General features: G+C 65.7%; 11 protein-coding genes across 11 annotated transcripts; 5 read left to right on the plus strand and 6 right to left on the minus strand.

Annotated features, from left to right (window-relative positions):
- Positions 1-467: 467 nt before the first annotated feature.
- ASN3 (asparagine synthase) lies at positions 468-2,879 on the plus strand (the record flags this gene model as incomplete). The annotated part of the gene is made up of 1 exon (XM_002501455.1): positions 468-2,879. One exon carries the CDS (start codon positions 468-470, stop codon positions 2,877-2,879), a length of 2,412 nt encoding a protein of 803 aa, XP_002501501.1.
- A 79-nt stretch (positions 2,880-2,958) lies between these two features.
- MICPUN_81226 (predicted protein) lies at positions 2,959-3,852 on the minus strand (the record flags this gene model as incomplete). The annotated part of the gene is made up of 1 exon (XM_002501858.1): positions 2,959-3,852. One exon carries the CDS (start codon positions 3,850-3,852, stop codon positions 2,959-2,961), a length of 894 nt encoding a protein of 297 aa, XP_002501904.1.
- A 411-nt stretch (positions 3,853-4,263) lies between these two features.
- MICPUN_76794 (predicted protein) lies at positions 4,264-4,665 on the plus strand (the record flags this gene model as incomplete). Its single annotated transcript, XM_002501456.1, has 1 exon — positions 4,264-4,665. A coding segment is annotated over one exon (402 nt), but the record flags the coding sequence as incomplete, so codon positions are not given.
- A 262-nt stretch (positions 4,666-4,927) lies between these two features.
- FUM-1 (putative fumarate hydratase class1-malate <=> fumarate + H(2)O) lies at positions 4,928-6,655 on the minus strand (the record flags this gene model as incomplete). The annotated part of the gene is made up of 1 exon (XM_002501859.1): positions 4,928-6,655. The coding sequence occupies one exon, from the start codon at positions 6,653-6,655 to the stop codon at positions 4,928-4,930; it is 1,728 nt and encodes a 575-aa protein (XP_002501905.1).
- A 738-nt stretch (positions 6,656-7,393) lies between these two features.
- On the plus strand, positions 7,394-7,717 carry MICPUN_73069 (predicted protein; the record flags this gene model as incomplete). Its single annotated transcript, XM_002501457.1, has 1 exon — positions 7,394-7,717. A coding segment is annotated over one exon (324 nt), but the record flags the coding sequence as incomplete, so codon positions are not given.
- Positions 7,718-8,148: 431 nt separating this feature from the next.
- On the minus strand, positions 8,149-12,604 carry MICPUN_58125 (predicted protein; the record flags this gene model as incomplete). The annotated part of the gene is made up of 3 exons (XM_002501860.1): positions 8,149-12,346; positions 12,430-12,444; positions 12,504-12,604. 3 exons carry the CDS (start codon positions 12,602-12,604, stop codon positions 8,149-8,151), a joined length of 4,314 nt encoding a protein of 1,437 aa, XP_002501906.1.
- A 169-nt stretch (positions 12,605-12,773) lies between these two features.
- Positions 12,774-14,674, minus strand: MICPUN_58126 (predicted protein; the record flags this gene model as incomplete). Its single annotated transcript, XM_002501861.1, has 4 exons — positions 12,774-13,081; positions 13,160-13,800; positions 13,874-14,055; positions 14,102-14,674. 4 exons carry the CDS (start codon positions 14,672-14,674, stop codon positions 12,774-12,776), a joined length of 1,704 nt encoding a protein of 567 aa, XP_002501907.1.
- Positions 14,675-15,010: 336 nt separating this feature from the next.
- Positions 15,011-16,579, minus strand: MICPUN_81192 (predicted protein; the record flags this gene model as incomplete). Its single annotated transcript, XM_002501862.1, has 2 exons — positions 15,011-15,865; positions 15,932-16,579. The coding sequence occupies 2 exons, from the start codon at positions 16,577-16,579 to the stop codon at positions 15,011-15,013; spliced, it is 1,503 nt and encodes a 500-aa protein (XP_002501908.1).
- Positions 16,580-22,124: 5,545 nt separating this feature from the next.
- MICPUN_70593 (predicted protein) lies at positions 22,125-23,105 on the plus strand (the record flags this gene model as incomplete). The annotated part of the gene is made up of 1 exon (XM_002501458.1): positions 22,125-23,105. A coding segment is annotated over one exon (981 nt), but the record flags the coding sequence as incomplete, so codon positions are not given.
- Positions 23,106-23,334: 229 nt separating this feature from the next.
- On the plus strand, positions 23,335-24,527 carry GAP3 (glyceraldehyde-3-phosphate dehydrogenase; the record flags this gene model as incomplete). Its single annotated transcript, XM_002501459.1, has 2 exons — positions 23,335-23,356; positions 23,527-24,527. 2 exons carry the CDS (start codon positions 23,335-23,337, stop codon positions 24,525-24,527), a joined length of 1,023 nt encoding a protein of 340 aa, XP_002501505.1.
- Positions 24,528-24,560: 33 nt separating this feature from the next.
- PGK_2 (phosphoglycerate kinase) lies at positions 24,561-26,043 on the minus strand (the record flags this gene model as incomplete). Its single annotated transcript, XM_002501863.1, has 1 exon — positions 24,561-26,043. The coding sequence occupies one exon, from the start codon at positions 26,041-26,043 to the stop codon at positions 24,628-24,630; it is 1,416 nt and encodes a 471-aa protein (XP_002501909.1). The 3' UTR covers positions 24,561-24,627.
- Between the last annotated feature and the right edge of the window lie 279 nt (positions 26,044-26,322).

Raw genomic sequence — 26,322 nt, forward strand, 5'->3', positions numbered from 1 at the left:
CACCGCCATGGCCGTGCGCAGGCGCTCGCTCCCCTTCATGTTATCGTACGCCGCGGTGCTAGCAGGCTGCGGGGACGCGAACCCCGCCAGCAATCTCTTCTGCACCGAGTCCACGGTGAGGAAGTTCTGGGCCACCGCGAGGTTGATGTACCCGTCGGGGCGGTCGGTGGGATCGAAAGGCTCGGACATGGCGCGGAAGAACGCGTGGAGGTAGCTGAACGGAGGGCGCGTGGCTGCGGCGCCGCGCGCGGAGAGGCCGTGCGCGGCGGCCAGCGCGGCGAGTTCCTCGTCGTCGGCCATCGCCTCTCGTCGCCAGGGGTGTGTGGTCGAACCGAATCTTCGGAAGCTCGTGGAAGACGGCACTTCCCGTCGCCTTCGGCACAGCACGTTTCAGTTCGTCGGCACCGCCGACGCAGACCCGCGGGCGGAAGCTTCCGTCCGAAGGGGCGCGCGGTCCCGGACGAAGGATGACGCTCCACGTGCTCGGTCCGGACGAGTCCATCGCGGTCGCGCCCGGCGGGCGCGTCCGCATCGTCGCGCCCGACCACGCGTCAACGTCCGGCGGCGACGGCGGTCGCGACGCCGCCGACCGCATCGAGCGCCTGCACGGGTACGTCGTGCGCGGCGAGGTCACCGCCGCGCCCGCTCTCATCGCGCGCGGGCTCGTCGAGGGGACCACCTGGGAGGAACTCCACGCGGATCTCGCGTCGCTCGGGGACGACGACGACGACGGCGACGGCGACGACGGCGACGCGGACCTTTCGAGCGCGGCGCGATGGCTGCTCCGCCGACCGTCGCACGGCGGCTGCTTCATCGCCGCCGTCCTGGACGCGCGCGGCACGTTCCGGCTGCGAACCGACACCCTCGGGCGATGCCCGGTGCTCATGCGCGACTTTGGAGGGGGCGTGTGGATCCTCGGTTCGACCCCGGGCGGCGACGTACCGCACGTCAGGGACGGCTGGCGGTGCCATCATCCCCGACACGTCCTCGCCGTCGATCCAATCGCCGGCGACCTCGACCCGACGTGCACCGTCCGCGGCGACCCCACGCGCCGCCTGCCGCTCATACCCCCGAACGTAGAACCCTGCACGAGCGGCACGGACGCGTTGCTCGCGTTTCGCGGTCCCGCGTTCGAACCCGACGCGGATGGAGCGCCGACGATGGAGACGATCGATCCCGCCAATCTCGATGAGGGCGTCCTCACGGCGGGGGACGACCCGGATTGGGACGACGGGATGGACGCTGCGGCCGATCGTCTCGCGCGGGGTCTCGTCGCCGCGGTGCACCACGTCGCGACGCACCACCGGTGCACGCGCACGCGCCCGCTCGGGGTGCTGTTCAGCGGCGGCGTGGACTCGACGGCGCTCCTAGCCGTAGCGGTGAGGATCGGGATACCCGTCGTCGCCGCCACAGCGGGTTGGACGGGCGAAGGAACGAAGGAACCCCTGGACATATCCCCGGCTCGCGCCGCCGCGTTAAAGCTCGGCGCGAGGTTTGAGCTCGAGGAGGTGAGTCAAATAAGCGAGGTGATCGACGCGTTGCGTGCGCTGCATCGCGTGGTGCACGGCATGGACGTGGTCAAGGCTGGCGTGGCGCTGCCCGTGTATTTCGCGGCTCGAGCGTTGGCGAGGACCGGGTGCGCGGCGGCGCTGGCGGGCGGCGGGAGCGAGGAGGTGATGTGCGGGTACGCGCGTCACAGCGCGCGGCCGCGGGACGCGCAGAACCTGGGCCTGTCCGGGCTGAGGTCGCTGCACCACAGGGATCTGCAGAGGGACTCCGCCGCGACGACGATTTTCGGGGTGCCCGCGTACCAGCCGTTTCTCAGCGGCTTGGTCGCCGAGTTTGCGCAAAACCTGCCCACGCGGCTCAAGCTCAAACCCGGTGACGTGGAGAAGCGGGTGCTGCGCGTGGCGCTGGAGGGACCGCTCCTAAGCGTCCCGCGGTCGTTGACGCGCAGGCCGAAGCTGGCGGCGCAGTACGGGAGCAGGTTCAACGTGGCGCTGCAAAAGTTGGGTAAAGTGCTGGGATTGGGCGCCCGGGGGGTTTCGTCCGACGCCGTCGCCGCGTGCGAGACGTTACCGCGCGATTTCTCGTTCGAGCGGCGCCCGGACGGGGGGATGGTGCACGGCGTCGCCATCGTCCCGCCGCCCCCGCCGGCTGCGTGGGCCTTGCTGTACACCTCCGGGCACAACAGCGCGGCGACGTATCACACGTCCGTGTTGCAGCGCAGGCGATGCTGCTGCGTCGTGCCCTTTGCGATTGAAACGGATGAAACCGATGCGATTGAAACGGCTGAAACGGACGAGGACGTCGCTTTCCTGCGGCGATGCGCGGCGCGGTTCGCGTCCGCCGTGGGGCTTCCGCTGTGGGAACCCGGGGTGCCGAGGTACACGCGAAGGGTCGCGAGGCACGCGGGGGTTGACTCTGGGGTTGAGAGCGGAGACGCGGATTCCATCTACGAGCCGCCGGCTTCGGTGGTGACGGATTTTGCCGCGGCGCTGCATCGCCTCAGGGAGGAATACCCGGCGCTGGAGGGCCTCATCGTCGGTCACGTTCACGACATGCACGCGCTCCTCGCGGCGGAGGAGGCGTGCGACAGCGCCGGGCTCCGTTGCATCGCGCCCGGATGGGGCCAGCCGCAGAGCGGGGAGATACTGCTCAAGTGCAGGGGCGGCGCAACCGAGATGCTGGTAATCAAAGGGGCGAGGCGCGGGGAGGTCATCGCGGACCCCAAGGCGCTCAAGGCGCTCGTGGCGGACAACGGGGGGTACCTGGGCGTCGACGGGGACGCGAGGGGCGGGCCCGTGGACATGATACCGGCGCGGGCGGAGTTTTACCTCCCAGACCAGACGGTCAAACTGGACGAACTGCTGCTTTAGCGACCAACCCTTAGAGCTACTACCGGCTAGCTAGCTAGCTACTAGTCCACTCGATTCATCCGCTACTAGCTAGACTAAGTCACTTCTCGTTGAGAAACTCTATGAGCGCGTCGGAGACGGCGTCGGGTTCGTCCCATTGCACCCAGTGCGTCGCGTCCGGATGTGACACCACGGACTTTTTCGCGAGCGGAGCCACGTCCGCCGGCGGGATCGCGATCTTCTCCTCCAGGTACCGATCCCTCGCGCCCCACTGCACCTGCACCGGCACCGGGCACTTACCCACGTCGCTCCACAGGCTGTGCGCGGGTCCCGCGGCGCGGTAGTAGTTGAGCGCGGCGTGCATCGCGCCGGGGGTGGAACACGCCTCGACTAGTGTATCGACGTCGCTCCTCGCGAGCGGCTTCGCCGGGTCGATCGCAAACACGAGTCTGAGCATCGCAAAGTCCGCCAGGGACAGGACAAACTCGGGCAACGCCGGCAGCTGGAAGAAGCCGATGTAGTACGACTTGAGGAACTGCGTCGGGTTGGATAGCACGAAGTCGAGGAACACGGCGGGGTGGACGCCGTTGAGGATGGACAGTTTTTGGAGTTTTGTCGGATGCCTGGCCGCGAAGGCGTAGGCCACCGCCGCGCCCCAATCGTGACCGACGACGGCGCGGGCGCTGTCGACGCGTTCATGGTCGAGGAGTGCGGCGAGGTCGTCGGTGACGGGCGCGGGGCCGTACGCATCGACGCCCGCGGGCTTACCTGACCGACCGTAGCCCCGCAGATCGGGGGCAATGACGCGAAAGCCAGCCCGCACGAGGGCTGGAATCTGCCCCCTCCACGTGGCGTGATTATCCGGGAAACCGTGGAGCATCAACACCGCGGGGGCGGTGTCGTCGCCAGCGGAGACGTAGTGGACGTCAGCGCGCGGGGGGTCGAGCCTGAGGATCCGATGCTGCGCGTGCACGTCGTCACCGAAAGTTTCCATCTCCTGGACCTCCACGGACGACGACGACGCCGCGGTCCTCCATCGAACGGGATGCTTCGCCCCGTGCCGGACGGTCCGGGACGATGCGCGCCGCCAGGTCTCCCTCGCGACATTCGCCAGCAGGCGGGATCGCATCGCCGTCGTTGACATGACGTCGTCACGCGCGGTGCCCGCCGACGAATGTGTGAAGCTTGTGGTTCCGGGACGGCCAAACTTTATCTTTTTCATTGCATCTCGCGCGAGGAGATGGCGATGGCGTCGACGCTGGCCGCATCGGTCGCCACCCCGACGGTCGCCGCGCGCCGCCGCGCGCCCTCGCATCGCGTCGGCGTCGTCGCCGCGCGATGCGCGCCGTCGGCCTCCCCGCCGGAGACCGAAAAGGCTGCCGTCGCGTACTTCGGGTGCGGGTGATTCTGGAAGCCGGAGCTCTTCTTCAGCGAGCTCGAAGGTGTCCTGGCGACCAGGGTGGGATACACGGGCGGGGACTCCCCCGCGCCCACGTACGACAGCGTGTGTGACGGCGACGGCCACACCGAGGCGATCCGCGTCGTCTTCGACCCGACCGTCCTCCCCTACGACACCCTCCTGGCGCACTTCTTCGACGTCTCGGGTACCCGGGCGTTCAAGGCGAGACCAAAGGCCCAATACAAGTCCGCCGTGTGGGTCGTGGACGAGACCCAGCGCGCCGCGGTGGAGGCCTCCATCGCGCGACTCTCCGCCGCCATCGGCGACGACGGCGCGGTCGTCACGGAGGTCCTCGACTTTAAGTCCTGGGCCGACGCGGAAGAGAGGCACCAGAACTACATGCGCAAGCACAGGGCGGCGAAGGCGGCTCGGGCGAATGACGCGGCGCGCTGGATTGAGGCGTGGGGGGGACGCGAGGGGGGGCGATGAAGCTACTCGAGCGTCGTCTCGTTTCGATGATGCCGCCGGGGAAGAAACGCGAAGATCCGCGATCCCGGCGGCTGACGCACAACGAGAGACGTCGCTCGGGGACGTATCAGCCTCGCGAGTAGTTCTCAATCGATAACCGAGGAAAAGTTTAGCTACGAGGGTAACTCTTAGACGCGTCCCCTCAGGTCTGCCACTTCTTGAAGAAGTCGTTGCCCTTGTCGTCCACGATGACGAACGCGGGGAAATCCTCAACCTCGATCTTCCAGATGGCCTCCATCCCCAGCTCCGGGAACTCCAGCACGTCCACCTTCTTGATGTTGTTCTGCGCTAAAATCGCGGCGGGACCGCCGATGGACCCGAGGTAAAACCCGCCGTGCTTCTTGCACGCGCGCGTCACCTGCGCGCTCCTGTTGCCCTTGGCGAGCATCACCATGCTCCCGCCCGCGGCCTGGAACGCGTCCACGTACGAGTCCATCCTCCCGGCCGTGGTCGGCCCGAACGATCCGCTCGCCATCCCGTCCGGGGTTTTCGCCGGTCCGGCGTAATACACCGCGTGGTCTTTCATGTACGCCGGCATCTCCTCGCCGGCGTCCAACCGTTCCTTGATCTTGGCGTGCGCGATGTCCCTGGCGACGATGAGCGGCCCGGTGAGCCTGAGCCTGGTGCTGACGGAGCACGCGGAGAGGCGCTCGCGAATCTCCGACATCGGTCGCGTCAAGTCGACGTCCACGACGGGGCCGCTCGGGTCCAGGTGGTCGTCTGTGACGTCTGGGAGAAATCTTGAGGGGTCCGTCTCCAGCGCCTCGACGAAGACGCCCTGTGACGTGATCTTACCCAGCGCCTGCCGGTCCGCGCTGCAGGACACGCCGAGGCCCACCGGACAGGACGCGCCGTGCCGGGGGAGTCGAACGACGCGGACGTCGTGGCAAAAGTACTTGCCCCCGAACTGCGCGCCGATGCCCATTCGCCGGGTGAGTTCGTGGATCTGCGCCTCCATCTCCAGATCCCTGAACGCCCTGCCGTGCGCGTTGCCGCTCGTGTGCAGGTCATCGTAGTACCTCGCGCTCGCCATCTTGACCGTCTTCAGGTTCTGCTCCGCGGATAAGCCGCCGACGACGAACGCGAGATGGTACGGCGGGCACGCCGCGGTTCCCAGCGTCTTGATTTTCTCCTCCAGAAACTGGACCATGCGCTCGGGGTTGAGGAGCGCCTTGGTCTCCTGGTACAGGAACGTCTTGTTGGCGCTGCCGCCGCCCTTGGCCATGAAGTGGAAGTGGTACTCGTCTCCGTCCTTGGCGTAGAGGTCGATCTGCGCGGGGAGGTTGGAACCCGTGTTTTTCTCGTCGAACATCGTCTGGGGCGCCACCTGCGAGTACCTCAGGTTTCGCTTCACGTAGGTATCGTAGACTCCCTTGCTGATCATCTCCTCGTCGTTGCCGTCGGTCCAGACGTTTTGCCCGCGTTTGCCCATGATGATGGCGGTGCCGGTGTCCTGGCATCCCGGCAGGACCATCCCCGCGGCGACGTTAGCGTTCTTGAGGAGCTCGAGCGCGACGAAGCGATCGTTGTCGGAAGCCTCGGGATCTTTGAGGATGTTGGCGAGCTGCTGCAGGTGCCCGGGCCTCAACAGGTGCGCGATGTCGGTCATCGCCTCTTGCGCGAGTAAGCGGATCGCCTCGGGCTCAACCTTGAGGACCTTGCGCCCGGCAGCCTCCACCACGCTGACGTGCTCGGAGGTGATCTTCCTCCACGGGACGTCTTTTGGCGATCCGGGTTCGAAAAGGTCCTGGTAATGGAAGGGCGTGTCGGCGAGAACGACGGACGCGCGCGTGCTGAACGCGCGCGCCGGTCCCCACGCGCCGCTCGATGCGAGCCCGCGCCGGAGCGCGGAGCGAACCAAACCCGCCATGGTGGTTTAGGGGGCGCCTGGTATGAACGGGGAGGAGGGGCGATTTTGGATGTTATTTTTGGCAAACCCTCGGCGACTTCGAGCTGCGTCAACACGCGGCGTGATTTTTCCTGACCGGTCGCCTCCCGAGCGTTTCTCGTTCGTGGCTCCCTCGGAAAGGTCGAGGCCAACGAGGGTGGGAGCCGTGGTCTCACTTCACCAGGCGAGCGCATTCCGCGCATCGACCCGCGCGCGAACCTCCGCACTCGAGCTCGTCCGCAGGGATACCACCATGCCTTTCGACCTCGTGGTGCGTCCCGCGATTTTCGTCCCGTCCCCCCGTCCGCCGCGCGACAAAAACCGCCCGACTTCCGCGAACGGGGATTTATTTCGCGTTCGGATCGCCCGAGGCGCCCCGCGGTCCGGGAGTATCCGCGCTCCCGGTCCCGCGTCGATGGCCTCGACCCGCCGCGACGTCGCCGAGAGATGAGATATCCGCGAGCGAGCTGACCGATATCCCCGATTCATCACGCACCTCGCGCGTCGCAGAGCGGAAGGTTCATCCCCGACAAGTCCAACATCTGGCGCGATTGCTGCGACGGCTACTACGACTGGGTCAAGGAACACATCAACGAGGTGCGCGTCTCGTCCGTTGGCGAATCAAAGTCGACGAAGCCCCAAACTTCTCACCGAATCGAACGATAGCTCACGTACCCGAGAACGCGTGGACTGACGACGACGTCGCACCCTTTCGCGCCTTCGCTTTTGTCTCCGCAGGGCGCTCCCCTCGACGAGGCTGACCACTGTGGCGACCCCCCCATGCTCCTCGCCGCCGGCAACGGCCACACCGCCTGCTGCGAGCTCCTCATCAACGAAGGCGCGGACATCCAGCAGTGCGGCATCATGAAGGACACCCCGCTGTCCAGGGCTGCGCACAACGGGCACTTCCAGACCTGCAAGTTTCTCCTTGAGCAGGGCGCCGAGGTGGACGCGATGGATCTCGGCGATAACACGCCGCTGCACTGGGCGTCCATGCGCGGCCACGTGGAGATCGTCAACCTGCTGCTGCTGCACGGCGCGGACAGGCACCGCAAAAACAAGCAGGAGAGGATGCCGATCGATCTGTGCCAGCCGATCTGGAGCAACGCGTGGAGGTACACGAAGGAGGTGCTGTCGCAGTGAGCGGGCGAGTGAGCGGGGAAAGTGCTCGGACGCCGTCTTCTTTATCCCCCTCCCCTTCGCTCTCTTTCTGAAACAATCATCTTGGGAAGACCATGCAGAAGCATTATCTTGCCAGTTTCAAACCCCTGGGTGAGCACGAGCAATACATCGATTGATGGTGAGTTACTAGCCATCAGCACCCAGGGGTTGTAACGCGGACAGAGAGCGAGTGAGAGGGCGACGAAGGAGGCATCGCGTCAAACCAGACCCCGCGACCATTATCGACACGTAACTTTCTTGAATGAATAAAAAATCTCAATCTCGAACTCGTTCTCGCCTCCTCATCGCGCCCCTCAGAGCCCTTTGCTCACCAAGTTCCCCGGGGGGAACAGCGTCTGATACTCCGGGTGCGCCGTGATCGAGTACGTCTTCAGACCCGTCAGCTGCTTCGCCTTTTTAACCTGAGTGATCGGCGGCAGATCCTCGTCGATGTTGTCGTCGCCCTCGCCCTTCTGCTTAAGCTTGGCGTAAAACAACGCGGCGTACGCGATCACGAAGCTCGTCCCGCACACGATGAACCCCACGAACGGGATGAATCCGTTGAGCCGCGCGATTCGTTCCCTCACGTCGAACTGGTGGTCGGTCACCTTGACTCCGGAGCCGTCGTCGCCGTTGGGGCCCCACTTGCCAGTCTCGCCGCCCATGTGAGTGTACGAGGGCAGATCCCGCTCTCCGTACATGTACACGGCGACGAGCAGGTGGACGATGATGCCCACCGGGACGGTGTGAATGAGCATCGCGGCGAGCTTGCCGGTGTACCTCGGCGGCCTCGCGCAGAACCGCAGCAACACGACCCTGTCGATCACGGTGAGCATGCCGCACATGAGGATCATGATGAAGTAAAGCAGGGGCATGCCCGCGGAGAACAGCAGGGTGTACAGCACGGCGGACACGAACATGCCGTACCGCTCGGACATGAGGTACGGAGGGGGCTTGTACAGCTCGTCGAGCTGCCTCTGGGTCGACGCGGTGCCCGCCAGCAACCGGCGCTTGAGCTCAAAGACGATGACCTTGCTCGCCATGGAAAACGGCAAGGAAAACGCGTTGATGAACGCGACTTGCTGAAACTTGGTCGCGAACTCGCTGTACCACCACGGGGAGAAATCCTTGTGTTCGCCGTTGAACAAAAACCCGAGTGATGAGATGTCGGGTATATTCGCAGCCATGAAAAGGGGCAGCAACACCATGATCAGCAGCATGACGGTGACAATTTTCCAGGTGACGCTCTTCTCAAAATCGGTGTAGCTGTGGTGGTGCTCCTTCTCCGAGAGGAAGATGGAGAGAGTCTTGACCAGGATGTTGAGCACCGCCGCGATGATCGTCGCGAACGCGCCGAGTATCGCACGTACCCTGTTATCCATGCTGTACTTTCGGCAGAAACTTTCATTCCCCGCCTCTTCGCTGTGCTCGGAGCAGTAGCACGTCATGCAAACCGCGGCGGCGCATTCGTCGACGATCGTCGTGTTGTCGAAACCGGTGGGATCGGAATTGAATTTGTTCTTCTCCTGCTTGGCGATCGCAGCCTCCAACGCCCGGGGGGTGGGGGCGAGCGGGTGTGATCCGCTATAGTACCCGTAGTAAGCGGTTGCGTTACCGGTGAAGAGCTTGAAGTCCATGTAATCGTCGCACTGGTTGTACGACACCAAAGGTTTCTGCATCGACTGGAGGCCCCGCCTGGCGAGATCCCTGACCACCGGGTCGGTGCTCTCGACGTTCCAGATCTTGGAGCAGTGCAGGTTGTCCACGAGACCGTTCTCGATCTCCTCGCAGATGGCCTCCGGCGGAAGGTTCCTCAGCTGCGACTGCACAAACGCCACCGTGAGCACGTTGAAAACGAGGTAGGCGAATAACACGATCAGGGACCGGCAGGTTCTGAGCCCCGCGTACTTCTTGGAGTACCCCAGGTTCTCCCACATGGTGTCGGACGGCGCGCGCGCCGAGTTGGGGTCGATGCGTCGACCCTCAAACACGCACACGTCGTCCTCTTCCACGGCGTGTTTCTTCGACTTGGCCTCCGCCTCGCTCTTCACCACGAGCTCCATGCAATCGAACCTGCTCTGCTCATCCTCGAAAACGACCCACGCCTTGACCACCTTGTACCCCTCCCTGACGCGCTCCTCGATGATCGCCTTGGTCTCCTTGATGTCGGCCACGGACTTTGCGATCCTTTCGCGGAGCTTATCGGGGTTGAAATCGTCCGGTCGGAATCTTTTGAGGACGCCAACCTTAGCCGCGCTGGCTCTGTCCGCGACTTTGCCCGCCGCCTTGCCCGCCGTGTTCTTCACCGCGCTCACCGCCGTCGTCTTCGCGGCGTCCTTCGCGCGCTTCGCCATCGACGCCGCGCGCTGCGACATCGAGAGCTTCTTCGCTTCGAACTGTTTCTTGGCCTCCTCCTCCGCGGCTACTCTGCGACGTAAGTACGCCCGGTAGTTGCGCTGGATGCGCGACGCCGCATCCTCTTTTCTCTGCGCCCTCGTCCTAAAGAGCGCCTTCATGACCTCGGGGGAACGCGCGCTGAACGTGCCGTTGCTGTAGAACATGCTCTTCGTGGGCGTCACGGCGGATGCGAAGGCGGTGAGGGAGTACTTGGGCGGCGGCGGCTTATACTTTTCCGGCTCCCCGAAGAGCACGGGCGACGAGGGCAGGTAAAACGCGAAGCTCGTGTCCCCGCGATTGTGGGCTCCGTACTCGGGGGAGTCGGGGAGGCACGCCCACATCCCAACCTCGCGCCCGGACGCCCCCGAATCGCGCGGAAAACCGACGCCTGACGCGTCCGCGTTGTGTTCAACCCACGGATTGCGCGAGTTCTTGAGATCCTCCTCGGATCCGTAGACGTCAAAATCCTCGACCGGGACGTTATCGCGCGTCGACCAAGTCTTCAGCATGTTGGCGTACGCGTCGAAGTCGTTGGTGATTGCGCCGTGCCTGGCGTAGTACGCCCGGGGTTGACCGGCAAAGTCGAACCTCCAAATTTTTGTCCTCTCGAACATGTCGTTGATCGCGTTGGGCCCCAAGTCGAGCGTCACGCCCTCGCCGGCCTTGTGCTCGAACACCTTGACCCACCGTTCCTTGTGGTAGTCGGACTCGATGCCGAGCATCTCGTTCGCGCGCTTCAGCATGTACTCCAGCATCTCGTGGTTGCCTTCCTGCTCCAGAAGCTTCCGGCGAAGCGCCATCATCTCGCGCAAATCGTACCCCATCACGATCTCGTTGACGACGCCAAACTTCTCGAAGTGTTCCCGAAGCCTATCCTCGGTGACGTCTTCGGGGAGGTCCTCGAGCACGATGCTGTAGTCGTCCATGGTGATGGCGTGTAAGTCAGCCTCGTCCCTCGCGCGTCTCTTGCGAAAGAAGTGGTAGAGCGCCAGCGCCGACAGCGCGAACATCATGAGCGTGTCCAGCGCGGCAATCGCGAGCATGCCGTCGCGGTCCTCGTCGTCGAACTTGCGTCCAACCTGCGCCTGCTGGCTGCCCCACATGAGCAGCGCGCCGAGGGAGACGCGAGAGAGCCCGGGGAGCCGTTCGGTGGTGGTCTTGTTCTCCTCGTTTGCGGTGCGAATCATGTGGTAGTACCAAAACGAAGCCAAAGTGAAGCAGAGCATGCAGACGGCGTAGTCCCTGAGAAGGATCCAGTAGAAGGTGATGCCGCTGCCGAACACCCTGGAGGTGCGATCGAAGCCCATGTTCAGCGGCAGCTGATCGCCGGTGACGTGGTCGAACGCCTGCTTCGCGCGCATGCGCTTCGCGGCGAGGTCCTTGTTTGGGGGCTGGTAAATACCGACCGTGACCTCGGGGTCCCCGTCGGAGGTTCCGCCCGCGCCGTTGGCCCCACGCTCCGGAGGGACGTACTCTTTCTGCGCGCGGCATCTCGACTTGGGCTCGCGCGCGGGCTCGAGCACGATGCCCGTGATGAAACCGCCCTTCTCGGTCGGCACGTCGTAGCGGATGGTATGTTCGACACCGCCAATCGTCGCCTCGACGATGATGGTGGACGCGTCCTCCATCGGGCTCCACGTGCCCTTCTTGCGCCCGGGCCCGAGGGTGGTGCCGTCGGAGCGCAGGGTGAGCTCGCCGTTCACCTCCTGGCCGTCCTCCATCCAGTCCTGGGGGGCGTCCACGAGCGTGCGCAGCGGCGCGGGGAGCGCCGAGAGGTTCATAGGCACCGACTCTCGCCACCTACTGGATTGGGCTCCGTGTGTCGAATTCTTTCCAAATTTGTCAGCCGGGCACCGCGACCCCCTTGGCAGAGGGGTTCGGACCGTCGGGTCGCCGGGCCTAGTGCCGACGCCGACGGCAGATTTTCCGCCGAGGCGCGCCCGGAAGGCGTGGAAGCGGCGCGTGCGCAACTGCCTTCGGGCCCGGGCACCCTCGGCAACTCTGCCAAGTGGAATTCTCGATTGCGACGAAGCACCACCACGTATTCCAAGATTCGGCCGCTGGGCGCCCTCCAAAATTTGGGATCTCTCGTCGTGTCTCAAACTTGTTAGTTTTCTCATCACAAGCTAGTGCTACGGGGGCGCGTGATCCTCGAGAGCGTTCGAAGCGAAATCGATGCGCGTTCACGTGCACCTCACCTCCCCTCAGCGCTCCTGAGGGTCTTCAGGACCGCTGAGAGGAAGGTAGTCTACAAACGCTGAGAGGAAGGCACGTGAACCGCGGTGACGTCGCCTCGAACGCTCCTGGGAGGATATCATCAAACCCTGCACGCGCTCCCGCCCCGCGAGCGCCACGAGCGTGCTGGTCCTTCATGGGTGTTCGAAACGATGCAAACCCGTGGAGACGGTGCTACGACAAAATGGGCATACCATACCCCACTTTTGTATCGGTTCGAACATCTAGTACGCTCGGTGCGAACATCAGCACGCTCGTGAGCGCCGCGGATGGATGAGTCGTCTTCCGCCGAGCCGACGCGCCGCGTTCAGTGCAGCACCACCACGTTCACGTCGCTCCTGTCGATCAGGTACTGCGCCACGCTGCCCACGAGCGCCTTTTCCCACCAGTTTCGCGAGTGATGCGCGACGACCAGCATCTCGGCCTCGAGATCCTTGGCCCGTTTGAGCACAACCTCGGCCACGGGCTCAAACGTCGTGTCCAGTACCGCGTCGAGCTCGACGGGCTGCGGAAAGCGGGTCATGTCCTCGCCGTCGCCGGCGAGCTCGCCTGCGAGTGAGCCGCCGCACCAGCCGCGGACGCCGAATATTAGCGCCGAGAAGTAAAAGTCGCGAGCTCAGTGGGTGGGTTCGTCCGGGGGCTGAATTTTACGCGTCATCGGGATTGGGCCGAGAGTCTGAATCACAAACTCACCGTGCGTCGCCTTGAGTCGGTCGTACACTTCGTCGAGCATCTCCTCCGTGCGCTTCACGGCGTTGGACCAGTACTGCTCCTGCGCTTCGGGATCGACCATCAGCGAGAGGTCCACCGCATCCGGGAACGCGCGGGAAGTCGGACTGCGAATGTGAAAACGGATGTTTTTTTTGGGGGGGGCAAACAGGTCAGTTTGAGCGCGGTTCGAGCGGGGACTCACTCTGAATTCGAGCATCGGCTTCGGCGCCCACGCCGCGTCGTCGTCGCCGTCGTCGCCGCCGACGTTCGCGGGGAAGGGGACCGCGAGGCCGATGTCGTTTCGGGCGCCGGGAACCGACGGGGGATGCGTGCGGGCGAAGGAACCGTACGTGTTCAGTCGCGGGTCCATGTCTCCCGCGGTCTCGACGTGGACGATGTGGAGCAAGTCACCGCTGCGGCAGAGGTGCCCGATGGTCCACTCGACCGCGTGCTCGGACTCCTTCGAGCCGTCGACGGCGACCATGAGGTGGCGCTTGTACTGGTAGTTGCGAGCATCCGGGGGGTAGAACGCGGGGTAGGGCCCGCAAAAAAAAAGTGAGGGGTGAGCCGCCGAAGATGTTTCCCTTGCTCCTTGGTCCGTGCACGTGTTTGTTCGATGATGTCTGTGAACACGTGCACGGAAGGAAGGCGGCACGTGCATCGAGACAGGGAAAACATCGAGCTCTAGTGAATAACCCCCTCACCTTTGAGTATCCTGCTTGTCCGCGGAAGTACGCCTGCGGCGTGGGCTTGGCGTACTCGGGCTTTGCCTTCCATCCGGTTGGTGGGGTGCGAACAAAGTGACGGCGTCCGCGGGTCAGTTCGTGCGTCTCCCTGTTGCTCTGCGAACACGCGAGATCACGTAGCTCTTTACGTCTCTTTTCAAATGTACCATAAGACGTCTGGAGGGTAGGATGGAGCTACGTGATGCGTGCAATCAAGGCAGATACCAGAAAAGGGACACCAGAAACAGAAAGACGGTAAAAAGGGAACTGAACAAGGAAAAAAGGCGCAAGCCCTATCCTTGCCTTTGGCGGGCTTGACAGCCTCCGCGTTGGCTCCGGGGCTCGGCAGCTCGATGTCGTCGTCGTCGTCCTCTTCGTCGGCAGAGTCCCTCGATTTGTACGGGATCGTGTCGGGCATCTCCTCGGCGACGTTGTACGAGTCGGCGTCGTCGGCGGCGTTCGTCTCAGCCTCGGCGACCGAGGACTGGCCGGAGTCCTCGTCGCGGTCGCCCGCACCGTCGCCCTCCGCCGCCGCGCGCCGCGACGCGCGGCGGCGCGACGCCGAGGCGGATCCCGGACGCGATGAAACGACGGGCGAGGATATCGGCCGACGCCCGCGAGCGTCGCCGAGGGAGGCGCGGGCGAAGGTCGGGAGAGTGAGGTCTCGGCGGCGTATCGGGGAATATCCGACTCGAACGGGCCGCGCGCGCGCGTGGGCGTCGACGCGGAGCGCGGGCGCGAGGCGAATGGCAGATCTGGCGGTCGCGAGCATGTCGGGGTGGGGGGGGGTAAAGGATACCGGCGTCCGGGAAGGTCGCGTCGACTGGCGCGCGCGCTTCGCCGGGAGCTGTGACGCCCCGGGAGCGCTCCGTGTCGCCGTGGCTCTTTCGCTCTTTGGGCCCGTCCGAGAAGTCGCGCCGCGACAGCTGGACCGACGTTCAGTTCTATCAGTTCTCCGCACGAGAGTGGACCGCGACGTTTTCGACTAATTCATACGCTGAGATTCACAATGTCGTGACAGCGACTCTCGCGCGCACGTGCGCGCCTCGTGGCTTTGTACAGTTATTACTCGTCTCCTCCTCTCCATCCTCGTCGTCGCGACGTCGCGTCACGCTCCCTTGTTGAGCTCGCCGATGAGGTTCCTGAAAAAGTTGACCCCTTGCAGCGCAAAGACCACGTCGTCCGCGTGCACCCCGAGCGACACCTTGCGCTGCCTGTCCTCCCGCCCGGGCCCCACCTTGAGCAGAGTCAGGTCGGCGAGCACCGTGCACACGCCGGAGAACTCCCCGGACGTCAGGCCCTTCAGCTTGGACTCCTTGCACAGCTTGGTGTACTGATCGTTGAGGACGCCGAGCGCCGTCTCCTTCCTCGCGGCGGTTCTGAACAGGCGAACAGCCGCGCACAGAACCATCTGCTGGTGCTGGGGCAACCCCCGCATGGTCTCCACGACCGGCGAGTTGAACGACGCGGAGATGGCCCTCGCGACGTGGTGCATCTTCACCAGCGTCACGTCCTCCCCCGGGGCGTTGAAACCCCCGGCGGGGCCGCCAGCCGGCGCGGCGCCCTCCTCCGCCGCCCTCGCCGCCTCGCCGGCGCATATGTCGATGGCGTTGGTGCAGATGTTCAGCGCGCGGCGCATGTCACCGGTCGCCGCTGCCACCTTCCTCGCGACCAGCTCCAGGCCCGCGTCCTCGAACACGGCGAAGGGAAGACCCGCCAGGCGCTGCTTCAGCAGCCTCTGGAGCTGATCCTTGTCGTAGGCGTTGAAGCTGACGACGGTGGGCTCGCACCCCCTAGCCGCGAGCCTGGGCAGGGTCACCTCCACCAGGTTGATCGCGTTCGCCACGCCGACGATGACGCACCGCGAGCCGGGGAGCGTGGGCAAACCGAAGAGCTCGTACAGGATCGCCTGGTCCTTGCCGATGAGCTGGTCCATCTCGTCGAGCAGGACAACCGTCATGGGCTGGTTGGCGGCGGCGGCGCCGTTTCGGCCCCCGCGAACGTTGGCATCCGTCGGCGTCCCGCACACCAGCTGGCGCAGCGCCGCCACCTCGGGGAGCTGGGTCACGTCGGCGGCGCCGTTCGCGTCGGCGCCGTTCGCGTCGAGGGCCGGTGGAACCCCGCCGAGTTCCTCGATGACGCGCGCGAACACGTGCCTCGGTTCGGACAGCGCCATGCAGTTGACCGCGGCGACTCGAGGTCTCTCCTTGGCGGGCAGCGCGTGCCTGTCGCCGCCGCCCTCCTTGCTGCCGTCGCCCCAGCACCGGATCATCTTCTCAGCCTGCGACACGGTGAGCGACTTGCCGGTCCCCGGGAGGCCGCACACGTACACGGACCCGCTGCGGCGCTTCTTGAGGCACCCCTGGATGATGTCAACCACCCTCCGACGCTCCCGTTCGCGGCACTTGGCAAATCCGCCGGGCATCACGCTGGTGTGCAGTCTCTGCTTCGCCTGGTTCACCATGTGGGGATCCGCGGCGTTCCACGCCACGGCCGCGGTTCCCAGCGCCGGCAAGCTCGGCTCGGGGCTCGCGGGTTCGGCGTCGGCGGCTTCTAACCCCTCAAACGACGAGTCGTTTTGCGAGAGTCGAACCTCGTCCTCCTCATCCTCCGTCTTGATCTCGACGTACACGGGACCGGCGCCGGCGGGTTGCGTGGACCCATCGGCGATTTCCATGTCGTCGTCGTCGTCGTCGTCGGCGTCCGAGTCGCGCGCGTCGTCCCTGTTGTTAAGTCGGGAGCCTCGGCGCGCGTTCATGTTGACGTTTCCCAGGGTCATCGCCACGCGGGTCCCGCCCCTGACGTCCTCTACGTCCTCCTCGTCCTCGTCCTCGCGTCTGGACGCCTTGGCGCGCTTGGACGGCCTCGCCGGGGACGCCGCGGCGGCGGAAGCGAACTTCCTTCGCACGTCCGCCGCCCTGCGCCCGTCGGCGGCTGTCGTCGGGGAGACCATCCTCGCGCCGCCCCCGCCATTCGACGCCCTCCTGCTCGGCTTCTTCTTACCGGTGGAGACGGCGTAGGCGTAAGCCTCCTCGGTCTTCTTGCGGACCGCGCGCTGGATCATCTCGCGAAGCTCCAGGGCGTCGTCGCAGTCAGCCTCGAAGCCGGTCACCTTCTGGTGAAGGAGCAGGAGGACGTCCACGTCGAAGCCCATCTCGGGGTCCTCGATGCAGTTCTCAACCTCCTCGGCGAGCTCGGACGCCTTCGCCGGGGTGAGGGGCTTGTTCTCGGGCTCGCGGCCGAGTCGGGCCTGCCTCTCCTCGACGGTGACCATGCCCTCGACGGTGACGTCGTTGTCGTCCTCCTCCTCGTCGGACTCGGACTCGGACTCGGACTCGTCCTCCGAGTCCGTGTCCTCGTCTTCGGATTCGGAACCTTCGTCGGAATCAGACGCGTCCTCCTCCTCCTCGTCGTCCTCGTCAACCTCAACCTCCTTGGCGGCGGTCTTGCCGCCGCGCGCGGGCCTCGCGCGCTTCGCCGCGGGAACCTTCGAGCCCTCGCCGCGCGCGTTCCTCTTGGCGCCGGCGGCGGTCTTGGAAGCCTTATTAGCCTTGGCGCCCTTGGAGGGAGCCTTGGCGCCCTTCTTGCCGCGCTTGACGATGTCGACGCCCGCGCCCAGGTACCTCACGTTGACGTAGCCGAGTACCTCGTTCATGGACCTGAGGGGGCGCTTGGGCAGATGCTTCATCCCGGGCGGGGCGCTCTTGGTCAGGGGCGGGGGAAAGTAGTACTTGTCCGTGGTGCCCTGGCTGTTACCCGTCTTGCGCTCCCTGATCTCCACGCGCCAACCCTGGATGGTGATCGAGGGAAACTCCTCGCGGATGACGTCGTAGAACGTCTTGAGCGCCTCCTTCTCCAGCGCGGACGGGTTGGTCGTGGGCGTGGGCACGCGCGGGGGCGCAGCCTTGGCCAGCGCGGGGGTGGCCAGAGAGTTACTCGGAGAGGATTTCTTCGTCGCCGTCGCCGTCTTTGCCGCCGTCGATGTCTTTGGGAGGGTCACGGACTTCTTGGACGCGGCGGGCTTCTCCGAGGCGGCGGCGGGTTTGCCGGCGGCGGGTTTGCCGGCGGCGGGTTTGCCGGCGGCGGCGGGCTTGACCGCGGCTCGCGCGGGTCGCCTCTTGGGCGCCTGCTCGGCGTCCCTGGACGGCTTGGCGCCGGCGGTGGCCCTCGCGGACCTGCGGGTGGCCTTTCCGCCGTCCGTCGCGTCCTTGTCGTCACCCGCGGCGAGCTCCATGGCGGCCGCCAGGTTCCTCGGGCCCTCGGTGTCGTCCTCGACGTTGAGCTGCTTCTTCATGTACGCGATGATGTCCGCGTGCGAGCTGAACCGCTTGCCGTCGGCGTTGTAGAACCTGTTGTAGGTTTTGCCGCTCGCCGTCTTCTCCGTTCGGACGGTCCAACCCGGGGTCATCTTGATGCCGAGCTCCGCCTTGACCTTGGAGTTGAGCTCTTTCAGGGACTTGGCCCCGAGCTCCTGGCGCTCGATCTCGTCGACGTCCACGGGCGCGTCCGGGGAGAGCGGATCGTCCTCGCCGCGGGGGTGCACGTGGAGCCTGGCGGCGGTGCGGGGGGTGACGCCGACCCTCACCTTGGCGCGAGCCACCCGGCTCGGCGTCCGTCCCACGGTGGACTTGGGCGTCGGCTCGCCCACGCGCTTGGCGCTGGGGTCCAGCTTGCGGTAGGAGAACCCGGGGTTCGTGAGCATCTGGACAACCTTGGACTGGCTGCTGAACTTGCGGCCGTCGGGGGCGAAGAATCGCTTGCGCTTGGACGCGCTCGAGGTGTTGGCGGCTTCAAACTCGACGCGCCACCTGGACGCGGTGAGCTGGACGCCCGTCTCCTCGCGCACGTGCTGGAGGAACGCCCGTTTGGCGTGCTCCACGGTCTCGTCCGCGGCGCACTCGTCGACGTCGTCGTCGTCGGGGCTTTGTCCGTTTGGTTGGTGCGAGTAGTCGACGTGGGACCTGCGGGAGCGCTCCGCGCTCTTGGGAACGACCGGCAGCCCCTGCTCGACCCTGGCCTTGGCCAGCGTGTCCTGCACGTAGCTCACAACCTCGGACGCCGATGAGAACCGTCTGCCGCCCGGCGAGTAGAAGCGCGTTCGGCGCTTGCCCCCGGAGGACTTTCTCCGGTCCCCCGAGCTCTCCTTGATCTCAACCTTGGCGGTCCAGTCCTCGCCGAGGGTCACGCCCGTCTCGCCGTAGACGCGCTCGCGTAGCTCCCGGACCGCGCGTTCCTCCTCCGTCTCGTCCGGGCGACGCGGGAACCGCGCGTCCCCGGCGGGCGAGTCCGTGGCCTTGTTCACGGCGAGGGTGGTGGCGGTGCGGGGCGAGAGAACCGCCGCGGCGCCCCCCTGATGAGGAACCGTCCCCCCGGTCGCGCGGGGAGATCGCCGCGGGGGTGACGTCGGGTGGACATCCATCATCACCGGCCCCCCCTGCGCGCCGGCGGCGGTCTTCCCCTTGCGCTGCGGCGGCGTGCGGCGAGGGGGCGCGGGGAGCGCGGCGAGCGCGTCGGCGCCCGGCGCCGCGAGGGCGGGCGCGGGTGTGTACGTGGAGCTCGGCGCCGGGGGAAGGGCGAGGACGGTGCCCGCTGCGAGTCCGGCGCGGGCGTTCGCCGCCGCCATCGCCTCGCGCTTGCGCTGGAGCTCGGCGCGGAGCTTCTCCACCTCCGCCTGCTTCTCGCGTTCCCGCCTGCGGATTTCCTCCGCCGCCCTGGCCGCGGCTTCCGCGTTGGCTCGTTCCATCTCGGCGATTTTGCGTTCCTCCTCCTCAAACTGTTCGCGAATCTTGCGTTCCTCCTCCTCTCGCTCCGCCTGGAACTTGGCCTCCTCCGCGGCGAGCTCGGCTTGCATCGCCTCGAGCGCCTTGCGCTTATCCGCGAGTCGCCGCGCCTCGAGCATGCTCTTGACGTGCGTCAGGGCCTGGCCGTCGCCCCAGAGCTCGACGCCCTCGGGATCGGTGTAGACCTTCTCGGACTTACCAGAGGTGGCGGACATTTTCCAATCCACGGTCCAGCCGTCCTCGAGCTCGTGGTCGAGTTTCATCTCAACCTTGCGGCGGAGCGCGTCGAGCGCTTTCTTCGCGGCAGCCTCGCCGGGGTGCGCCGCGCCCGGGGTGGCCATCTTCTCGGCAGCGGTTTCTTTGTCGGCGGCGGAAACCATCGGGAGAGCGGCGTTCTCCTTGTCGGCGCCGGGTGACGCCTCGCGGCGACGCGTCGCCTCTTCCCCACCGCCCTCTGTATCCAGCGCACGAGCGCGATTGGACATCTCCAGCGCGTACTGGATCGCCTTGTTCGGCGTGTCGAGCTGGCGCGGGGAACCCCCCGGGGCGACGTAGAGACGTCGGCGCCATCCCCGCGAGCACCGGTCGATTTTGCAGGTCCAGCCGGTGAGGTCCACGTCCACGCCCTTGTCTTTCGCGAGCTCCCGAAGCTTGTCAATCTCTGACGCGATCTCGTCGTTCGTCTTGGCGCACTTGCCCGGGACGGCGGGGGCTTCGGCGTCGAGCGCGGCGGCGAGATCCTTGCGAATGGTGATGAACTCGTCCTCCCGCTGCTCCTCTTCGTCGTCCTCGTCTTCGCGGGGCGGCGCAGCCTGCGTGGGAGCGATGGCTTCCTCCTCCTCCTCCTCCTCCTCCTCGTCGTCGGAGCCCTCATCGTCTTCATCGTCACCATCCGCTTCTTCTTCATCCTCCTCGTCCTCCTTCTCCTCCGCTTCGGCATTCTCGGTTTCGTCCGCGGCCCGCTTCAGCCTCGTCAGATGCTCCTCGGACGCTTCCTCCACCCCGTCGATGTCGTCGACGTCGACACCGCCCGTCCGCTGCTTCTCGATGTGTTGCACCACCTCCGCGGCGCTGCCGTGGCGCTTGCCGCCGGGCGAGAAGAACCGCGTTCGCCTCTTTTGGCCGGAGAGCACGATGGAGGCGGTCCAACCGCGGGCGAGCGCGAGACCGGTCTCGTCGAGCACGCGCCTCGCGAGCTGCTCGACCGCGGCGATCTCCTCGTCGGACGCGTCGGCTGGGTGATCCTCGGGCGCGCCCGCGGGTTCCCGGTCCGCGGTCGGGGACGGGGCGTCGTTCGCGGCGTCGCGAGCGCCTCCTCGGCCGAATATCCTGCGATAGGCTTTCCCCGGGGAGGAGAGCACCTGCGCGAGGAGGTTCGGGGTCGCCGCGTCCTTGCCGACCGGGATCTCGTCGGAGAAGAGGACCCGTCGTTCGGATCCCTTGGGCGTCGCGGCGACGGCGGCGGCGCCCGCGGCGCGCGGCGCCTTGGGGCTGCCGTCGGCGAGGGCGTTGTTTCCCGCCGAGGCGCGCCCGGCTCCACCGTCGAAGGGCGGGGCGGGGATGCTGCCGCGCCTGCCGCGGCGGCCCATCGCGCCGTCCGCGGGCGAGTTCAGCGCGTGATCGTCCTGCATCGCGATCGATCCGCACGCGATCGCGCTCCGATACGGCCGCCGCCCCCGTTCAGTGACGCGCCGGGCGAGATCGAACCGCGCTGTCACACGAGTGCCAAGACGGAACCGATCGGCGATGCGGGTGTGCCAATGATTGTCGGGTCCCGGTGCGCTGTCGCGCGGTGCCGAACCTTCGAGAGAGCGCGCGTGGGACCGAACGACAACGCCGGTGGCGCGCTCTGATTCGCGTTCAAAAAGACGTTCGACCGTTCGCCCAGCCGGCGGTCCTCTCGATCAGTCGACGTCGCGACGCGCGTGCACCTATTGGCCACCACCCGATGCGCCCTAACAAGCCCGTTTCTTCGCGTCTCGGCGGGAAACCTGAATTTTGAATTTTCGTTTGGGCGCGAAAAAAGGCGGGAGGTCCTTGGAGGATTTGGTCGCACACGCGAGCAGTTAGGAAACGAAATAGAAATAGGCGGTAAAGGCAAATGCGAACGTGATACACACGCAAAACGTTCCAAAACGTGACCAAGACGGGCAAAAAATTGGGATCTCCAGAGGATCTCGAATCCCGCACCTCGAAAATTGCCACGCCGGACACTTTTTTTTCCGGTCGTTTCCGCGTGAGAACACAGACAAGATGCGCACGAACGCGCCCGCCGTCACCCGTATCCGCTCCAACCTGGTCGTGTTCCTCTTCGCCGTCTTCGTGCGCGCGCTTCTCGTCGTCGCTCTCGACGCGTCATCCTCTACATCCTCGGGCGCCCCTCTGCTTCAAGCGGGGGTGCCCTCCTCATTTTCTCGCGGGAGTTCCAAATATCTCGCCGCGGTCCTCGGCGCGCCCAACGCGGCGGGGCAGCGCCGCGAGGGCGTGGAGCGCGCTCCCTCCATTCTCCGCGCGGCCGGCATCGTCGATGACATCCGCGCGCTCGGATGGGACGCCCGCGACCTCGGCGACGCGCACGAGCCAAAGCCGCCCGTGCCCTCGCCCCCGCATGGCCCCCCAGGCCCACCAACGGTGCCCCGCGTCCGGAAAACAAACGCGTGGAGAGACGCGGACGCCGCGTCTCTCCACGAGATCGTCGCCCGACGCGTCCACGACGCCAAGACGTCCGGCGCGGTTCCCCTGATCCTCGGGGGCGACCACAGCGTCGCCATCGGCTCCGTCGCCGGCGCGCTCCGCGACGATCCCGCGCTCTCCGTCATCTGGATCGACGCGCACGCCGACCTCAACACGCCGCAAACCTCGGAGACGGGCAACCTCCACGGCATGTCGCTCGCCATGGTCGCCGGGCTCGCCGACGCCGCGTCCTGGCCCGACGGCGCGTACGACTGGCTCCTCAAGGACGACTTTCACGACGACGACCGCGTTCGACAACCCAGGCTCGACCTGCGCCGGCTGGTGTACGTCGGCCTCCGCGACGTGGACCCGCCCGAGGTTCATCGCATCGCCAACCTCGGGATCAAGGCGTTCACCGCCGACGACGTTAGGTCCCTGGGCGCCGAACGCGTCGCCCGGCTCGTTCTCGACCACCTGCGCGTCGCGAACGGCGGCGATACGCTCACCTCGACGCACGTGTCCCTCGACGTGGACTCGCTCGACCCGACGCGCATGAACGCCACCGGCACGCCGGTGCCCCTCGGGTTGGAGTTGGCGAACCTCCTCGACTTTCTTCGCGAGCTGAGGCGCGGGGCGGCGATCACGTCCGCGGACCTCGTCGAGCTCAACGTCGAGCTGGTGGACGAGGCGACGCGCGGTGGGTACGTCGACACGGCCAGGGCGCTCGCGCGGGCGCTGCTGGGAGAGGCTGGGTGCGCAGAACCGGGGCGCGCGATGACGTAACGCGGTGACTGCTGGCTGGGCAGTTACGCGAGAACAGTTCGTAACGCCCGTTGTCCCAAATGTTGTGACTGGCGACCGTGGGGGTGCCGAGCAACCGGGATTTTAGATTCCTTTTTTCACGAGAATAGAGTATTTTGGCGTCACCGAGTCGCTCGTCGCTCGTCCATCACACCGCGAGCATCCACTCGAAGAAGACATGGTCAAGGTCGGCATCAACGGTGCGTGCGTTCGAAACCCCCGAGCGCCTCGCGCCGGCGCGCGACGCCTTCCGGTCCCCGAAAATCCCGCGCCTCCACCCCGATCGCGATAACGAACCTCCCCCAACCCCGATGATGCGAATGTTCACCTGACGATCGCCGCCCGTCGCCCGTCGTCCCCTCGCTCCCAGGTTTCGGACGCATCGGACGCCTCGCGTTCCGCCTCGCGTACGACCACCCCGAGCTGGAGTTTGTTCACATAAACGAGTTCCCCGGCGCGGGCGAGTCGTCCGCCTACCTCGCCAAGTACGATTCCGTCCACGGGCAGTGGCCCAAGGATTGCGCCTTCGTCGACGGCAACATCGTCGTCGACGGAAAGCCCATCTCTTACTCCAGCCACTCCACCCCGGGCGACGTCCCGTGGGACGAGCACGGCGTGGAGCTCGTCCTCGAGTGCAGCGGCGAGTTTCTCACCCGCGCGAAGCTCGAACCTTACTTCGCGAGGGGCGTCAAGAAGGTGCTGGTGTCCGCGCCCGTCAAGGAGAAGGATGACCCGGTGCTCAACGTCGTGTACGGGGTGAACCACCACGAGTACGACCACGACAAGGACCACATCGTCACCGCCGCGTCGTGCACCACCAACTGCCTCGCCCCCGTCGTCGCCGTCGTCCAGAAGAACCTCGGCATCGTCCGCGGCTCCATCACCACCATTCACAACGTCACCAACACTCAAACAATCGTGGACGCGCCAAACTCTAAAAAATCCGATCTCCGCCGCGCCAGGTCGGGTCTCACGAACCTCGCGCCCACCTCGACCGGGTCCGCCACCGCCATCGCGCTCATCTTCCCGGAGCTGAAGGGCAAGCTCAACGGCATGGCGGTCCGGGTGCCCCTGCTCAACGGCTCACTCACCGACTGCGTCTTCGAGGTTGCTCGGGAGACCACCGTCGAGGAGGTCAACGCGCTGATGAAGGAGGCGTCGAACGGGTGGCTCAAGGGGGTACTGGGGTACGAGGAGCAGCCGCTGGTGAGCACCGACTACATCAACGACGAGCGAAGCGGCATCGTCGACGCGCTGAGCACCATGGTGGTGGACAAGACGCACTTGAAGATGTACGTCTGGTACGATAACGAGTACGGATACTCGGCGAGGATGGTGGACATCGCCCGCATGATCGCCGGTAAGATGTGAGCGATCGATGCGAGTCATCGTTCGACGGCGAATAGCTAGAGACGCGCGCGTGTTATTATTGTGCAATCCAAAGTACCTTCGTGACGTCTGTTCTCACCTCCTACGCCGGGGTGGGGCCGCAGTCGCAGGACTCCAGAGCCATGCACTTCGGCTTCTCCAGCCTCGACGGCTCCTCTCCATCCGCCGCCGTCAAAAGTTCCACGCACGGCAGCTTCGTCGCGCCTCCCAGCTCCAGCGCCTTCAACACGGTACCCCCGCCGGTGAAGAGGTAATAGCTCGGACACTCCAGCGCCGTCATGTACAGCCCGGGGCTCAGGGATTTAAACTCCTGAAGCGTGTCGCCGCCTCCAAAGTACTTTCTCGCGTCGACGTTACTCGCGATTGCCGCGTCCAGAGCGGCGGTTCCCTCGTGGAAACCCGCTGGCGTGAGCCCCATCACGGCGTTGACGAAGATGGTCTTCGCGCCGGCGATGACCTCGGCGACCCTCGCATCTTTGAACGACTCGGCGGATACGTCCAGAAAGTATCCGGTTGTTTCCCCGGGTTTCAAGTCGGCGAGACGTCGGGCGCGGATGCGATCGCCGTCGCCGCTGCCGCACTTTCCCGCGACGGGCACGCACCCGCACCCGTCGAGGCTGTCGCTCTCGATGACCGTCGACAGCGGCACCAGCTTTCTCTCAACTTCCGGGACCAACAGCTGTGATTTGGCAATCTCCACGTCGAGGGGATCTACGCCGGCGATTGTCACCCCAAACTTGGCGGCTATGTAGGCGTTGTACAGCTGCCCGCCCAGCATGACGTGATCCGCCTTTTTCGCGATCGCCTCGACGCACCCCATCTTGGTGTCGAGCTTGCTCCCGGCGATGACCGCCAGGAACGGCCTTCTCGGTTCGGTCAGCGCGGAGAGCGCTTGCACCTCCTTCTGCATGAGGAGACCGGCGTAGGAGGGCAGCAGCTTGGCAACGTGGAAGGTGCTGACGTGCGGCTGCCAGGAGCCGAAGGCGTCGTTGACGAACACGTCCGCGAGGCCCGCCAGCTGTGTCGCGAACCTCTCGCGCGCTGCGACGGCGTCAGCCGCGGCGAGCCCCTCCTCGCCCTCGAACCATCGCGTGTTGGGAAGGTAGACGCCGCCCACTCTGCGGTGCTTCAGATCTTCGATGAGCCAGTTGACGCTGGTGTCGACGTCGAGGATACCGCGCCCTGGTTCGACCCGGAACGTCGGCACCGCGAACACCACCCCGAGCTTATGCTGGAGGTACCTGACGACGGCCGTGACGGAGTCCTCGTCCCTGCACGAGATCTCCTTGCGTTTCTTGTCGAAGGGGCGGTTGACGTGGGTCATGAGGATGGGACGGCCACCGCGTTCGACGATGTTGTACAGGGTGGCGATGGACTGGTCGACCCTGAAGGTGTCGTGAATGACGCCATCCTTGACGCAGTTGTGGTCCACGCGGACGAGCACGACCTTATCTCTGAGGTCGGCGTCCTGCACGCGACGCAACGATCGCGCGGTCATCTCTCGGCTGGCTTCGTCGATGTTGGACGGTTTTTCCTCGGCGGCGTCGACTTGCTGCGCTCGCGAGGGCCTGTGCGACGGTTCCCGCACGTGTCGACGCGGCTGGAGACGACTATCGTCAGTTGTCCGGTGTGGCTCTCGCGTATCGACGCGCGCGTGCCTTCCGCGCGGGGCTGAAGAGTGAGAAGGCGAAGGAACTCCCCTTCACCCAAAGGAATATTCCAAGAGAGCTGTAGACGAAAACTCGTCAGCTCGGCACCCTCCCTGCCCTCTAACAGA

Source organism: Micromonas commoda, chromosome 4 (assembly GCF_000090985.2).
Source record: "Micromonas commoda chromosome 4, complete sequence".
NCBI lineage: Eukaryota > Viridiplantae > Chlorophyta > Mamiellophyceae > Mamiellales > Mamiellaceae > Micromonas > Micromonas commoda.